Here is a 17,005-nt window from a genome sequence, read left to right as displayed (position 1 = left end):
GAGCTGTTTTGTGCTGGCTGCTTTGTGGCACCTGAGCAGGGGAGTTGCTCGAGTTCACATGCAGGCAAATCCATGGATTTGCTTGCTGATATCCTGTCAGCAAAGGACTTTGGAGCTCATGTCCAAGGTGAGTGCTTAGTTCGTCAGTCCAGCTCTTCTCTGCAAGCTTGCTTTGCACTGAAGAAGTGCTGAGCACAAGATCTCTCCTCTACATGCTTTGGGAGGATGCTCACGGGTGAGAGGTGCAGACTGGTGCTGGAAGAGCAAGTATCGAATGTTTCTCTACAGTTCTGTATGGTTCATAAACCCTGCGCAGCAAAGGCCAGATGACTGAGCAGGTTCATTTCCATCTTGTATTTCCAGCAGCTGTTCAGTGTTCTGTGAAAACTGGATTTTCATCTTGTGAGGCTGCTGGGGAGAGGTGGGGAGAGCCCTATGCAAGAGYGGATCAGCTTATTATTGTTATTGTACTTTCATTCCCTGTGTATGCTGGCCTCTCAATTTGTTTATTTTGTGTTTTCCTCTTTCTGAAGAAATGGTTGTAGACAAAGCAGTCATCTCCAAAATTTGCTGTATGCATGAGGAAAACTGACGTGAGGAAGAAAAAGGATTGACTTGCTAGAGATCCTATAGTGCTTCTTAGAAATTCTGTTATCCGGAGGATTCCAGCGTAATCTCTGTCTCCTGCTGTTTCAGCTGAACATCCAGCTTCTGCAATGCTGTGGTATTGAACCATAAAAAGAAAAGAGCCAGGCTTATGCCAAGAATTGCTTCCTTCGGATCGTGGCACTCCTGGGTCTTTTGACCTCATTACACGCTCATTRATTTGTGTGACCCCAGGTCAGGAGGCGCCTGTGGGAAGTGGTCCTGTGTCTGCAGCGTTTGCTGTGGTTGAGCTGCACGCAGCAAGGGGTGTGATCCACTCGCCACCACTAGCTGCGGGCTCTCTGTGCTGGTGGCTCCCAGTGTGTCCCTACCTCATGGCACCTGTGTTCCTGACTTACTCTCAACATGAAAACACACTGACTGTAAATGGAGAGGGGAATTTAGAAGGCAAAATACTTGCTGCAGGTGAAAGGAGTGAAGATGGTCTCTGAATGCAGAAGGCAGAAGGCTGAGTGGCAGGAGCTGCAGAGGAAGTGGTTTGTGTTGGGCACGTGGTGTACGTAGGGACAGGAGGGCAGACTTGGCTATGGAGATCTCTCGTTGATGGTCTCGCATCTTGTGTTTATCTGTACAAGGAACTGCACAGACAGGATGGTTGCTCCCTCCTCTGGGCTTTGAAAGACTTTGCCACTGTTGTGAATGGCTAAAACCCTAGGACTGTTTTTCTCTTGAAGCTGAAGAGCTTAAGCAGTTGCAGAGCTGGTATATTATACTGGTATATATACTGTGCCAGATAGTAGTGTGTAATATATTGGGTTGTACTGGGGAAAATCAGCATTTGGAGAAGTGTGTGCAGGCATAGGATGTGATTTCTCTTGGGTAAGGGTGCTAGTCAGAGTACTCCCATATGCTTCCAAGTGATGGCCAAAGTTATCAAAGAGAAATAGCAGCACTATCAATTGGAGGGAAAAAAAGTTTTAATTTTTTTTTTTTAACATATCAAATGGCGATTAGAAAGCTGTATTAAAAATCTCCATGATGAGCACAGGAGGATAAAACCACTGCTGAGGCTCTGCCTTGTGCAGAGAGGTGCTGAGCCGGCAGTGCTGCAGGCAGCGTAGGGGAGCAGGGCGCCTTGGTGAGCCCTCTTTGCATGAGGGGAGCCCTGTCACGGCATTGCTTCTTCCAGGCAAACCCGGCAGCTCCGTGAGCCAGCTCCGCGGCGCTGCCATCCAGGGCACCTTGAAACACGGCTCTCATCTGACATCGTGGAAGCTGGAAGACTTCGGAGATACAGGATGGTTTTCTCTCTCCAGCTTGGAGATCCCAACCTGAACGCCATGATGTTGTGTAAATAGAAATCCTGCTGCCTGCTGTTTTGCAACAAGAAAGCTGAGAAGTGCAATAGCAACAAACCCAAATGAACGTTAGCAAKTGTCTCAGCTAGCAAGCAGGCACCGTGAATTGAAGAGACCTGCAAGTAGCATGAAACTTTGTGACTGAGCCAGCTCCACCTCCAGGGTTTGACCTTGTGCCGGATACAGTTTGTTTGTTCTCAGCAGTGCTGGAAAACCCACAGGGATGCAGCCATCTTGTGATCTTGCCCAGTCACTTGTTGAGGAAGGTAAAGCTGTGTCTTCACCTATAAACATGGGTGTGAAATAAGTTTCTCCCTGTCAGTAGTGTACTGGGAAGCACAAGGAGGCTGTGCAGGTCTCCTTCATGCCCGCCCATCCGTGTGCAGTTCCTTCTCTTACAGTGTCTTAAAATTAATGAGCCGATTCTTCAAATCATTATTTGGGTGTAGAGACGGACACGCACTGATCTGTGAGCACATTGTCTGCTGCAGGGAGCCCTGCAATGGTGCTGGCCGACGGCGTCAGCCGCGCACGCTGGGGAACATGGAAGTGCTTCTSCAGGAACTTCCCGCCAGCCCCCAGCACTGCTCGTAGGACACTTCTGTTGTGTGGGTTTGTCTTCTGTTGACAAGCAGAAGGGAGCCCAGGAAAGGTCCGTAGATTGGRGCACTAGCAAGTGACACCAGTTGTGCTTGAGTGCCCATTGCTGGGTGTCTTGAACATGAACCTCCCAAGCCTGCCTTGTCTGTGCTGCTTAYGAGGAGCTGGGCAGGCTGCAGGCTGGGCTGGGTGTCCCATGCAGCCGCTTCCTTGCTCTGCTCCAGCTTTCTTATCCCCTTCCAGCAGCTCTGGCTTCCACCAGAGCCACTTATAAGGGGCCGGCAATAACGTGGCCTGTGGCRTCACAGTGCCCGGGTGGCACTGCAGGGTTCCGGCACCTTCTGCCAGCCGCGTTCCCAGCGACAACGTGGCCTCCTGGCGCAGGCAGCCGCCCCAAGAGCCCAGCTGCCCTGCGAGCTGTGGGTCGGTAACTGGCCAGCAGAACCTCGGTGGTCTGCGAAGGCTGGAAAGCGCTGAAGGAGCAGGTCYGAGAGGTGATGTGGGTCTGGGCACGGGGCGGACAGGGGCTGGCAGGGGAGCTGGGGTGCACCCCAGGGGTTTTCACCACGGGCTCTGCACAAGGGCCTTCCAACCACTGCTGCCTTTCCCTGCCCGCCAGGGATGTGAGCAGAGCGCAGTCCCGAGGCAAAATGCTGCAGCTGATGGGCTCGCGGCTGCGCCTGCGCTGCGCGGGGCGGCTCTGGGCACAGCGCGCGGCCAAGGCAGCCTGCAGGTACTGTAACCACGCGTGTGACGAGTGGCCAGGCCGCCCTTCCCGCCCTGTGGGGTGGCTTGCCTTGCCTCACAACACTGAGCGCATGCCTCAGGATGTGCAGTATTGCCCTCTCTGTCCTTAACAGAGAGGCTCTTGGTGCTCTGGTCCATCCAAATGGCCTGGGCAGGGTTCTGCTGGTCTCTCTTCTGATCACGCGGGTCATGGTCCTAGTGCGGGAGCCCCTGCTGCCAGGCAGGCCCCAGCCCCAGGGAATGGCCCGTGCAGCGTGGCCGGGCAGCCTGCGGCTGGCACTAGCCCGGCMGGTCCCTCGCAAGTCACCGTGGCGCTGTCCCCGCAGGCCGCCGTGCGCTGCAGCGCTCCCCAGGGCCGGATACTCCAGCCGCGCGGAGACGGTGAGTCAGGCGGCAGCGCCTGTTGGCCGTGGAGCCGCAGGGAGCTGCGGCAGGGCTGCCCCTAGCGCCGGGTGCTCTGGCGGCGAGGATCTGCCATGGCCAGAGGGCTCCTGGCGTGTCCTTGACACCCGGCGCGCTGGGAGCAGCGTGTCATCGGAGCAGCTGACGGGCAGTTCTGGGAAAGGAGGGGGCACCTGGGGACACGCAGAACTTTTCCATGGGGACGGCGGCAGCYGTATCCTCGCCGTGCCCCTGCCTCGCCACGTGCTGCTGGCCCAGGCGYTGGCCAGGGCTCTGCAGCTGCTCCCRGCAGGGCTCCCCACGCTGTCACGCAGCCCCAGTCCCTGTCCCGCTGGCTCCTGCCCTCGGGCATCTCCTGTGCCAGGGCAGGCCTTTGCCACGGCACCACCTCTTCTCTCTTCTAGGAATCCAGCTCCTTTGTCAGAAACATCTTCAATGGGCAGCTTGTTCCTGCCAACGTTTTCCCTTTCCCCTCAGGTGGGTCCTATTCAAGGGTTTGTTACTGGTGCCGTTTGCCACCGTTTGTCCCTGGCCTAAGCAGTGGTGCAGCGGGGCTYGTGTCCATGTGGGCACGTGGCCAGGCTGCCCCGAGGAGCCTCCTGCTCGGGGGAACAGCACTCCCTGGGAATGGCAGAGGCGGCGCGGGCGGCCCTTGGCAGCGGGCCCCGAGGCGGCAGCCGAGGTGTGAGGCTGCCCGCGCTGCTGACTCACCGTGGAGCGCGTGGTCTCCCCACACTTGGCAAAGTCAAGGGCTGGAGAAGGTAACGAGGCTAAAGGATATGGTGCCAATCAGGCCGTCCTCCCTCAGCTCTTACAGAGGAGGAAACGCAGTCCCTGCGAGCCTTGCTGGATCCCTGCACCCGCTTCTTTGAGGTCAGTAGCATCCTCCGGCCCTGCAGGYATCTGAGGATATGCTGATACTCGGACACACCTGCACATAAACCTATGCCCGTATGTGCACAGTCATGTGTGTGCACAAATATCTACATGCACATGTACAGGCACACATTCACACACACAGAGACATGTGCACAGCTGCACCTATTGCATGYATGTCTATGGATGGCAGCGTGCATGTGAGCACATCTACGTGCAAATATGCATAAACCTGTGGACCCTCATGTTCCTGAGCAGGTGTGCCTGTGCATATTCCTAAATGCACAAATTCCATACATTTCTACATGGATGTGTACATGCACACATTCACAGCCTTCCTTGCTGTTATCCTGGAAAACTGTAGCATTAGTTTTAGACTGGAGAGTCCTTGGCCTGCAGCAGTGGAGGGCTTTGTGTAAGTTGTCTCCTGAGCCAGAAGGGAACACACAGAAGGAGGGGCTGGTGAAGGGAGGACACAGATGCCCCATGATACTTGGGCTTTCCCCTCATTGCTGCAGGCTGCAGGGTCCTGGTACTGCTGCTGGAAGTACTTCCCTTCCTACCTCCCTTCCAGGCCAGAACTGGGGATCCCCCCGACGCCCTCCCTGTTGAACAGGGGGTATCAGCCCCTTGCTCATCCTCTCTGGTTCCTTGAAGGAGGTGAACAAGCCTGCTGCAAATGAGAAGCTGGAGTCCATTGAGGAGGCTACCCTGGCAGGCCTGAAAGACCTGGGAGTCTTTGGGCTGCAGGTGCCTGTGGAGCTGGGGGGCACTGGGCTGAAGAACAGCCAGGTAAGGAGCGCCCTGGCCAGGGCCCTGCGCAGGGGGCTGTGTTCCTGGGGCACAGGGGACAGCAGGTCAGTGACCGGACTGTGGTGGCAGCAACAGGTCCAGGTCTGCAGCAGCGGGGTTGGGGACCCCTTTTCCATGAGGGGAATGCATTGGGCATTTCCCTGCATTGGGCAGGGGTGCTGTCGGAGGTGGTCTGTCTCCCGCAGTACGCCCGCCTGGTGGAGGTGGTGGGACTGCATGACCTTGGCGTGGCCATCAGCCTTGGGGCGCACCAGTCCATCGGCTTCAAGGGCATCCTGCTCTTCGGGACACCGGAGCAGAAGCAGAAGTACCTGCCCCGGCTCGCCTCCGGTAGGGCACGTGCGGGAGCCACCACTCGGTCCCTGCTTGCAGCCAGCGYGCCGGGCTCGCGGCTCCCGCTGCTCCCGCGTGCCCGGCATCCTCAGCGGAGCTGCGGGTGCGGGAGCCATAGGCAACATGGGCTCATGGCATGGTTAGGCCCCTGAGAAATGTCCACCCGAGGGTGGTGGGTGCCAGGCTGTCCTCCCCGGTCCCCGCCGCATACACGCGGTCATCCCCGGGTGCCAGCGGCYGCAGCGCAGCCCGAGCGCCGCACGCGGTCCTTGCGCGGCTGGGCCCCAGCCTGCGCCCCGCTGGCTGCTCCCTGCCCACTGCAGGGCAGACCGTGGCTGCCTTCTGCCTGACGGAGCCCGCCAGCGGCTCGGACGCCGCCTCCATCCGCACCGTGGCCGAGCCCAGCCCCTGTGGCAGCTTCTACACCCTCAACGGAGAGAAGATCTGGATCAGGTGAGGCCTGGGACAGGCACGTCCTGCTCCCTCAGCGAGGGGTCTTACCCCAGAGCCTAGGCTGGACAGTGTCTGCTTCTCTGTAAGGCTAGTTTGGTGGGCTCTTGTCACTTATATAGAGAGTAGTTGGTTTTATTGCTGTTGTCCCTCGTAAAACAATCACTTGTGTGATGCACAAAGTCTGTGGAGAAGAGAGAACCAATGCAATGATATATAGGCTGCACAGAGAAACGCTCTCCGCTTTTTTGTCTGCTTTGTGTTGCAGTAACGGAGGGATAGCTGAGATCTTCACTGTGTTTGCCAAGACACCAATAAAAGTAGAAACAGGTGAAACAAAAGAAAGAATTTCTGCTTTCATCGTGGAGCGAGCGTTTGGGGGAGTAACCAGGTAAGAGTTGGTCTATGTTGATGGGATGCAAAGACCTTGGCCCAGGACAGCAATCCAGCAGTTCTCATCCTGTCTCAGCCCCTGGCTTGCAAAATGTTCTGAGCAAATCACTCTGCCGGTGCCGAGCTCCCTCACCAGCCCAGCCATCTGTGTCACTATCCTGTCCACGTTGGAAAGTTAAAAAAAGCCAATCTTTAAGCATCACAAAATGAGCCAAACAGTATTGCATTGCTCTTGTAACTGCTGTCAGAATAGCCGCTAGCTCTTTGTGTTTCCATAGACTGAATTACTGTTTTATGGTGGAACAGAAAGTGGTGTCAGTGTCCAGCCTTCCCTGGGAAGACTGCTAGAGATGACTTATAAAGTTCTCTGAACTTCTGTAGCCTTGGGGAGGGAKATGCCAGCGTTACGGGCAGACGTTAGCGCTGCCAGTTGCTTTCAGCCTGGCTGCCCTGAAGTTAACCATCACTCATCAAGCACGTGCCCGTGACCTTGAACTGTGGCTCGTGGGAAGCTCTGCATTGTCCTTCAGCACGTATCGTTAGGGCTGTCCTCACAGAGTGACCATGTTTCACGGGGTGCTCATGGTACTTGTCACCTYGGGGGTGAAATGCTGTGTGAGAAGTTGTTCTCCTGGTGAGACTTTAACCAGAGTTACTATGACAATGGGTCAGCAGACTGCCAGCTCCTCGTGCCCCTGCATTTCTTGCCTGATTTCCAGCTGCTCAGAGGTGCTCAACCATTCTGTGCCCAGCAGAGCACATTCCCCTGCTGCTCCTAATGACGTTTAACCCCAACCCTTGCACACTGCAGCTGTTTGCTCCAAGAAGCATGACTAAAAAGGGAGGAAATAAGGATAGGGAATGCCTCCTATGTGTGCTCATCCTGGCAGGGGTCCTGGCCCGGCGCCTGCACGGAGCAGAGTCCCTTCAATCCCTCTCACCTAAGGGAGGACTGGACGCCCCGTCCCATTCCCGCTGCCATCCTGTCTGTGCGCAGCAGATGGTGCAAGTTCCTGGGGGGTGAAGGAGGCTCTTGTCCCCAGCCCCACATCTGCATGTGCCTTGCAGCAGCCTCCACAGCCACGTGAGTTGCTGCAATTGTGCGGGGCAACTGTAACTGTCTGTCCCACTTTATCTCATCTCTCCTGGGGACCCCTATACCTGTGCAAATGCCAAAATGGTACATTCATAAAGCCATGCACAAAATGCACGTGTTTGCTTTGTGGCCTTCCAGAGCCTCCTCTCTCTGCTTCTGTTCTGTGTTCGTAGCGGCCCTCCAGAGAAGAAGATGGGGATCAAGTGCTCCAATACAGCTGAGGTTCACTTTGATAATGTGAAAGTGCCTGCAGAAAATCTGCTGGGGGGCCTCGGGAAAGGCTTCAAGGTGGCAATGAATATACTGAATAACGGCCGTTTTGGGATGGCGTCTGCCCTGGCTGGGACCATGCGAGGAGTGATCGTCAAGGCCGTGAGTTGCTCCTTGGCAGGAGGTTGGATAGTGCGGCGGCTCGGCTCTGTGGGACGCGGTGGCCCCGAGGTGTCATCACGTGGGGCGATGGTCTGTCAGTCCCATCAGCTTTCTTGGGGTCAGCGCTGGTGTGGAGATGCTGCTGGCAGCTGCTGCTACTCACATGGGGATTTACTGCCAGACCCTGTGCACACGCACAAAGCATTTCTCCATCCTCCTCTCCCTCAGCGCTCTCAACCTCTGCCCTAAGCCCCAGCCTCATGCACCTTCGACAGGTTTTCTTGCCGCACATCTTCACTGACAAGTGAGGCCCTGTGTCTGTGCCCTGTAAAGCTCATCCCAACCTGGTTTTCACTCCTGTGGCAATTTTCCGTGGTCACATGTGAACTGCCTGGTTCCTTCAAGCTTTGGGGACAGCTGTAGCTACCTGCAGGTGCTATCAGGAGCAGGGAAGTGGCTTGTGAATGCTGCAGGAGGCAGGTATGGCAGCTTGGCACACCCYGGTGCTGCTCCTGGTTCTGGCAGGCTCTGCCTGCCTGCAGACACTCCCTGCCAGCCCTGTCTGTGCACGGGCACTTGTAGGCTCCAAACCAGCCCCAGGCTCCCACCCCGAGGAAGTTCCCATGACACTGTTGAAACTGCTCTATTCCATGGGTAACAAATACTGTGTGAGAATAATTATGGCTGGGCATGCATGGCATGACGGTCACAAACCTGTTTGCAGAAACATTTAAGCTAATGGAATAAAGCATCTGTTGTCTCACCCCAAGTCTCTTTACCCTGAAATAGATGCCTGGCTAATATCCCTAGAGAGGGAAACACAGATAAAAGCATCTTTAACACTGTCTAAAGCAGTATTTCTGACAAATCTCCTGACTTGTTTGATTCAAACTCCCATGAATGGTATCTCTGTGCCACCTCAGAGTGTAGCTATGTATTGAAACAAAGTCAGAGCATTGACTACTGAATTTGTTGTTTATTTCTTGTTTAATGTAAACTCCGCTCTAGCAAACACTCGGGCCTGTGTTTGAGYGTGCTCAGGCTCGGTGGCCTCAGTGCAGCTATTCACGGGCACAGCCGAACACATGTGCCTGTGTTCTGAGGGGTCTGCGGGCCGTGTTGAGCTGTGTGACTTGCTCCTTCAGAATGGAGATGCTTAAAAGTCTCTCCCACCTATGGTGTGAGGTTAGGGGGTTCGGCAGTGGCTACTGGAAGTGATGGGCTGTCCTAATGGAAGAGTCTGTCGGGGCATTTCCCAGCCTCAGCTTAACTTGCTGGCTTGGGACCTTATACCTGATCCACTCCAAAATGCCGCCTTTGCTGACCTGAACCAAAAGACAGAACCCTGTGAGTTCTGGCAGAAATCAGAGAAAGCAACAAGTGGGATTTGCAGCCTCCAGGAGGGAAAGACTGGGTTGCTTCCAACCCCTGTTAAAGTAAGCAGCACAGCAAGGGTTCAGGTGGACGTATAGGGGCAACTCTGCAGTTGCTTCCTTATAAAGTTCCCTTCTCAGTGAGCCCTGTGTCCCCTCTCGGCCCCTTCTCGCTGTGGTAACGCGCTCCTGTGCACCGCTAGGCCGACCATGCCGCTAACCGCACGCAGTTCGGGGACAAGATCAGCAACTACGGGGCCATTCAGGAGAAGATCGCCCGCATGGCCCTGCTGCACTACGTCACGGAGGTGAGAAATGCTTCGGCCCCGATGAGCGGGGGCTGATGGTGCTGGGCTCAGCACGGCCGTGCCTTCCCGCCCGGGCAGACCTTGCCCAGGAGCCACGGCCTCACAGGCAGCTCCTCCGCAGTCAATGGCCTACGTGCTCAGTGCCAACATGGACATGAAGGTGTCTGACTACAAGCTGGAAGCTGCCATCAGCAAGGTTTTTGCTTCGGTGGGTGTTTTTAATGACAGCGTGTCACGTTTCCGCTGACAGGACCTGAGCGCTGCCTTCTGCTGCCACCCCTCGTTGGGGAGGGACAAGCACCAGGGGCTGGCAGTGGCTGTTAGCCCCAGGGAAGGCTCCTCTCCTCGGTTCAGCATCTCTTCTTGCCCGATCTCTCWGAGTGTGTGAGGTGGACAGGGTCCCTTGGTTGGAGACATGACGCTGAAGGCCAGGGCAGCTCCCTGCTTGACCGCTTGGCTTGCAGCTCCCTGCATGTGGTCCTGGCCCCCAGCCCTGCTTCTCTTTGTGCTGCTGACCATGGCCCAGCTCGGGTGGAAATGCAGCCAGARGCCTGTTCTGGCTGTCCCAGGATGACTGCCTGCTGCTAGTAACGTAATACCAGCCCAGGATCACCTCCCACATGTGCCTAGTAGTAGCGTCGGTAGCTGGGGTACAAAGAGGGGGAGCAGGAGCAGAGCCTTYGGGGTGACTGCTCCCAGTGGCTGCATTCAAGTGGGGTATGTTCCCGTGTTGCTGCTTGATGTGTTTATCCCTAGGAAGCGGCCTGGCACGTTGCGGATGAGGTTATCCAGGTCCTTGGAGGAATGGGATACATGCAGGTAAAGCAAGGAGGGCTGGCAGGCAGGCRGGGGAGAGCGAAGGGCGCTGGGTGAGGCTCTGTGGTCGGTAGTTCCTGGTGCTCTGCGTCCCTTCCTTGCCGTGACCCTGGCAGCCGGCAGATCCCACTTGGCTGGAACATCCCCCTCATTGCAGGAGGCAGGCGTTGAAAAGGTCATGAGGGACTTGAGGATTTTCCGCATCTTTGAGGGCACCAACGACATCCTCCGGCTGTTTGTGGCATTGACAGGCGTCCAGGTGAAGACCCGAAGCGATCTCTGAGCTGGGGTTTTTCCCTCCTGAAAGGCTGCAGGGGCTCCAGCCGCAGGAGGAGGAGTGGGAGCTCCCGGCTGCACTGTGATGGGCGCTGGCCGCGTGGCTAGGAGCCCACGGGCGCCCTGAACCGGCCGGGCGCCGTCCGGCCATGGGGGCGGGAAGGGCTGCGGGTCCGCTCGAGCACAGACCTCAGAGCGGGCAGGAAACAGTGTCCTGCTGGAGCGCCCACACCCTGGCAGCTGGGGGTCCTTGGGGGTCCCCAAGGCCATTCACGCCGCCCCTCTGAGGACTGGGGACTGAAGTGCCACCCTCGCATCTGGACAGAGAGCCACGCTTCCTGGCTCGTGCATGAGGGCCCTGAGCCTACTACCTTGTGCAGCAGTGTTCTGAGGAGGAGGAGTGAGGGCTACGGGGGTATCGAGAGTCTGAAAACACATCTGAACTCAGTGGCTTGTGGCTGAGATGATTTCAGTAACCTGAAGGCCAGCTCAGGTCTGCGCACACAGCAGGATTTGGGAACAGGATCCGAGTTCACTTCACCAGCCGTCTCACATGTCAGTGCTCCTCTCCATTTCCCTGCTGAGGGCTCCTGGGAGCTGATCTCCCTTCCTGAAGGGCTCCGTGCTCAGCTTGCAGCCTGTGCTCGGCATTAAGTGCTGTATAAAAGCCCAGGATTCTCATCGGCAAGCTGATCCTCACCGATGTCCTGGCAGTGTGAAGCCCTGACAGTGCTCAACACAGTGATGCTCGTTGCCCATGGAAGCAGAAGAGGGCTCTGTGAATGTGCTGTGCTCGCGTGCGGACCCGTGCCCTGGCACCGCGTCTGCGCAGCCGCACAGATCCCAGGGGCAGCTTTGAATGCCAACTCTGGCCTCTGATACTCTTCCTTTTGCCTTGGTTCTGGATCCCAGATCATTAGTGTGAAAGCAAAAAGCTCTGCATGTGTTCTTGTGAATATGAATTATTCCTCTGGTACAAGGGGCACTAGCCTAATCTGAGAGATGTTCTCTTGTTTCTTAAGGCAATCAATTCTGTTTTCTTTTTCAATAAGTCAAATTTTTGTTACAAGCACATTRTAAATACATATCATGGGGAATATAGGTTGTATTTAGGTCATATCAAACATGATACAACAGTGTAACTGCACTGATGTACTCCTGCACTAAATAGGTTTTAAATAGTCTTAGTTGGCCATCCAGTTAGCAGACCCGGTAGTGCTCTGAGCTGATCATTGTGCTCCCTCCAGGGGAACAGAAGGTGCCTGTGCAGCGGGAGCAGGGGGTTTGCTACGGGATGGTGTTTAAAGCATTTGCCATGTGTTTCAGTATGCTGGAGGCTGCTTAAAGAACCTGCAGAAACGCCTCACGAGCCCGCTCGGGAGCGTGCGCGCTCTGCTCCGCGAACTGGGCTGGAGAGCCAAGCGGTAAGCGGCACCCGTGTGGGCCYGGCTGCCTGCGGGGCTGGCTCCGGCACGGAAATAGCGCCGGGAGCGGAGAGGGGCAGCGTGGGGAGCAGAACGGGAGCTCCGCGATGGGCAGCACCGGAGGGAGCTGCTCTGCTGGAGCCACAGCCGCCGCGGGTTGCGGATGCGCAGCCTTCCGGAGCGCCCCGTTGGAGCGCAGCACCCGCTCCTGCTGTGCTGGGAGGTGCAGCCTGCCYGCTGCTCCCGCTGCTGCTCCTGCTGCTGCTGTGGCACTGCTGCCAGCAAGAACGGGACGAGGCTGCCCGCGCCTGCTGTGCGCGGCACCCCCTGTGCCGTGTGGGGTAACATGGCAGCAACGTGGGGGAAAAACTAACTTTTGTAGCATAAGGCTGACCTTGGTGTGAGACACACCTGGGACATGCTGAGGAGCCAGGGTGAAGGTCACTGTCTGAGCTCTAGTTTTTATGGTGAGCGTGTCCACAGGRCTGAAACGCTCCAGGGCCAAAGTTTTGTTTCTGGCTTAGATGTGACTTTGCAGTGTAGTTCTCAACAGAGACTTGTTTTCTCTCTATTTTACACCTCTTTGTCTTTTTTTTTTTCTTTTTYCTTTTCTCTATTTCATTTTTCTATTTTCAGGAAAGTAGGGGTCTCTTCTGGCTTCTCTCTCCAGGGACTTGTTCATTCAGACCTCAACAGCAGTGCAGTCCAGGTAGGAGGGTCTTCCTCAGAGCTGAACCACAAGAGCTGCTGTTCCTGAATTAGAGGGCTCATCCCTCAAATAATGACAACATATATATRTTTATATTTAGTTMGTTTTATAAGTTCTTAAATCTCTCAATTTAGTTCCCAACATTTGGAAGTTTTCCAGGGTAGCAAGCTACTCACTAATTTTTGTGGATGTGAATCATCCGTGCACCTGAACATGTTTTGTGCATTTGCTTTGGACTGAGTTCCCACATCCCACAGGCCATTTCACGCTTCCAGGGTTTGTTTGTTTCCTTGGGTGTCACAACTGTAATTTTACACCATTTTGCATGAACAGGTCTCAAGGCACTTTCTGCCACTCCTAGAAACAGAGGGAAATTCCCCCCTTCCCTCCCTTTCCCTGCCTCATCTACAAGTTCAGTTTTGCTCTTTTGCTTTCTCCTGGAAAGGAAACGGGGCTTTGGGCAGATCCTACAAGCTGCAACTTGTATGTGGAAACAAGCTGCTTGTGCTGTTGCACCTGAGACCCTCAACGCTGTCTTTGGACCTGCTCCAGTGCTGGGAATCTCTAGGCAGGACTCCAGCCTCAGGGGCTTCTTTCCCTGGACCTGTCCTGACACGGACAGGAGTGGTCAAAGACACTGTGTGCATGGGCAGCTTTTCCTGGTGCTTGCTTTGAGTTTGAACCCCAAAGCTCAAGAGCTCCTCTGATACCAAGGGCTCCTTTCCCCCATAACTGCCTTGGGGGGAGACACAGGGTGGTCTGTGGTATCTGCACATCTCATGCAGCTCCTGAGAACACAAGATTTGGGTTAAAGGCAACAATGAGTGATATGTTACACTTTGGGCAAATTCGCTTAAAAAGCCCCCTGAGCTAGCTGCAGTGGTTAGGAAACCTGCCGTGTATAATCCCTACAGGGATCTTGCCCACATATCAAAGTTGGAGTGTCAGTGCCCTAATCCAGCCCTATGGTGGTCCAGGGACGAGGACAGCCTCGGGGGACAGTTGAGGAGCCCTGGGCAGGTGCTTCCCAGGGCAGCTGGCCCTGTCCCGCAGGCAGAGGCTGTGCCCASAGCGCTGGCCTGTCTGGTGCCTCGAGGCCCGGGGAGGGTTTGGGCTGTGGTGAGGCTGCCCCAGGTGTGATGCCGAGCTCTGGACCTGGTCTCATCTCTAGGTGGAGATCAAGGCTGCCTCTGGCTGCCTTCCTGCGCTGTGCCGGGGCCAGGGTGCAGGGTGTCGTGGGCTGCTGAACGCCCTCCCTGTGGCCCTGTCMCAGCTTTCACAGGCCGCTGCCTCTCTCTCTTCCCTGTAAAGCTGACGAGGGCTGTGGACCTGCTGGGGGAAACCGTGGAGAGCCTCCTGCTGACGTGGGGCACCAGGCTGCCAGGTGGGCRCTCTCCTCTGGCCGCTGCACGGCCACCACCCGCCCTCCTTCCCTCTGCCCCTCTTGGCTGCTCCCGGTGCTCCCCTCGCGCTCCCTTGGGTGCAGGTGCCACCCTCGGAGGCCGCTCGTAGCCTCACACTGCTCCYCAGGAGGCTGCACCCTGCGCTGGCCTGGAGCAGGCATCAGCTCTGAGGGCTCAGCCCCGCTGGCACCACGAGGGCTCCCGCTGCCCTCGCGGTGGCCAGCGCCGGGGGCAATGGCAGGGTCGGTGCCCGGGAGCGCCATTGCCACCGCTCACCGCAGCCTCTCTCCCCAGACAAGCAGTTCCACCTGAAGCGCGTGGCCGATGCCGCCATCGATATGTACGCCATGGCCGTGGTGCTCTCCAGGTGCGCGAGGGCGGTGGCGGGGAAGGTTTGGAGGAGGAAGGACCTCCCAGCCAGGCTGCTGCCTCGGTGGCCTCAAGCAAGAGCTGCTGGGCTCCTCTGCTCTTGTGCGGCCGGGCCGGGGTCGGGGTATTGCAGGGTGCGGTGTGATGGGACAGCACTTCCCTTGGAGCCCGGCTGCTTGCCGGCACGGGCAGCTGCAGCTCCTGCTCTAGGCTGGGCCCAGCAGCCGGCTTCACGGCGGCCTGGGGGTGCCCTGGGAGCACTCGCTTTTGCCCAAAGGGTGCATGTACATGGCACGTAGGTACTCTGCTGCTGCTTTGTCCCAGCTCGCCGCAGGCTGGATTTTATCTGCAGCTCCAGCTTTTTCTAACCAGGGAGTTTCTCTGCTAGCAGCCCTCACTGCGGTCGCCTCCTCTCCTCAGGGCCAGCCGAGCCTTAACTCTGAAACTGGCGTCTGCAGAACATGAGAGGCTGCTGTGCTGGACGTGGTGCCACGAGGTGGGCATGGGGACGACGGGGCTGGGTTGCTCCACTTGCTTTGGCCTCTTGGTGGCTTTGTCAGGGGCCGGCTCAGCCGTGCCCATGCTGACTGGTGCTGGAGGCACCAGTGCCTGGGTTTGCCCGTGGGTGTCAGGCACTTTTCCATGCACCTCCTCTAGATATGCTGGGCAGCTAGTGCAGCCTTACCCCATATCTACTCCATATGTGCCTGGTAGATAGTGCTGCCTTGTGCCACCATACCACTGCACCACTCCACCCTCCATGTACTGTGCAAGTACCCTCTGCTCTTGCATTGCAGCTGCCTCATCATCCAGAAAACGCACAGGAGGCTTCATTCTTGCATGAAATGTTCACAGGGGATTTAATGCCCCCCCTTGCCCCAGTTCTCCCTTGGCTCTCCTCATTCCTGCCCTTCCACCCCTGCTCCAGCTTCCTGCCCTTTGATGTGGCTCCGCTCCTTCGCTCTAGGGTAGGAACTGCTTAGCAGATGGACGTGAATTCTCCCCACCCCACGATTAGGTGCAATTATAAGGGTCAGGCTTTACCCTTGCTCCGTGTGCTCAAGGCAGCCTGGCTTGCAAACACCGTCCTGGTCCCAGCTAACGCCAGGCAGGCTGTTGAGCAGAGCCCTGGGCTGTGCCAAGGCTGGGTTAGGGTGACCGGCAGGAGAGTTTTCTCCCGTCTAATCTGTGAGCAGCAGCTGCCTTGGTACTTCCATTGCGGTCACGATGTGCCCCTGGAGAGGGAGCAACCAGCCCTCGCCYGGGAGCCAGCCTGGCCGTCAGGTCTGGTCCAGCCTTAGCAGGGCTCTGGGGTCCCTGTGCTGTGGAAGAACGCTGTCCCCTGGGGCCGGCCCTGCACGTGCTGCTGGCGCAGGATGGGGACAGGATGGCAGCAGCCAGGCGGAGGGGCCGCTCTGCGCGGCTCTGCGCTGTCTGCACCGGCGGGTTTTAGGTGCCGGCACCCGGGGTGAGCGCTGCCTCCTGCCTTGGAGCCTCCTTAGCCGACTGCGGGAGGCCGGGGGCCCCCTGGTTACATAACTAACGGGTGGCGACGTGTCTGTGYCCCGTGCAGGCGTACGTGCGAGTGAAGGCAAATCTGCGAGCCGTCAAGTCGTCCGCGTGGAATCAGTCCTGCAGCAACATGAAGCTCATATCGCATGCGGTGGTGCAGAACAAGGGGGTCTACGCAACCCATCCCCTCGACCTCTGAACAGATCCTGCCTCCTSCACGGAACCGCTGTGACTCCTACCGGGCTCTAATAAACTGCTGTTAGTTTGTTCCTGCTGGGGTTGCTGCTAGCTGAGCAGCTACAGCAAAGCGCCACCCCACGAGTGCCCTTGTCCCACTCTTGCTGTGGACYGAGGACTGTCAGTTCTTGCTCTTTTCCCAGGGGTCTGGAGAGCTGTTACCGCTTCAAAGGCAGGATGTTGCCCCTGCCCCAGGAGAGCTGTGGGTGCAGATGGTTGATGGGGACGTTCACGGGGCTGCCTTCATGAGTGGGTTTGCATGTGCACAGGCAAAATACTGTCCTAAGTTAAGTGTGCAGTACTTCCCCTCCTGGTGCTTTTCCAGCACAGACAGGGCTAAAGTCAGGAGGAAAACTGAGCCCTCTGCACTGCTGTGTGTGTTTGTGGGGAGGTCTTGGCAGGGGCTGATATGGTGCCATTTGTACAGGTCAGAGCTGAGTCGGCAGTTCTGATTTCTAACTTGTTTCTATCACAGGAGGGTTAGATGAATGGGGGGCTRCTTCCTAGGGCTCCTGCAGCTTCCTCTGATGCT

General features: G+C 56.8%; 1 protein-coding gene across 1 annotated transcript; it reads left to right on the top strand.

Moving 5' to 3' along the window:
- The first annotated feature begins 118 nt into the window (after positions 1 to 118).
- On the top strand, positions 119 to 16,435 carry ACADVL (acyl-CoA dehydrogenase very long chain). Its single transcript, XM_026039551.1, has 18 exons — positions 119 to 127; positions 4,118 to 4,190; positions 4,522 to 4,586; positions 5,247 to 5,381; positions 5,588 to 5,732; positions 6,059 to 6,188; positions 6,454 to 6,576; positions 7,848 to 8,046; positions 9,623 to 9,727; positions 9,849 to 9,935; positions 10,484 to 10,546; positions 10,701 to 10,802; positions 12,146 to 12,243; positions 12,880 to 12,952; positions 14,264 to 14,336; positions 14,650 to 14,722; positions 15,145 to 15,220; positions 16,298 to 16,435. The coding sequence occupies exons 1-18, from the start codon at positions 119 to 121 to the stop codon at positions 16,433 to 16,435; spliced, it is 1,767 nt and encodes a 588-aa protein (XP_025895336.1).
- Positions 16,436 to 17,005: the final 570 nt, after the last annotated feature.

The sequence above is a fragment of the Nothoprocta perdicaria genome, unplaced genomic scaffold, assembly GCF_003342845.1.
Source record: "Nothoprocta perdicaria isolate Ctin4 unplaced genomic scaffold, notPer1 scaffold_232, whole genome shotgun sequence".
Lineage (NCBI taxonomy): Eukaryota > Metazoa > Chordata > Aves > Tinamiformes > Tinamidae > Nothoprocta > Nothoprocta perdicaria.
This window is presented reverse-complemented; position numbering and strand designations above follow the sequence as displayed.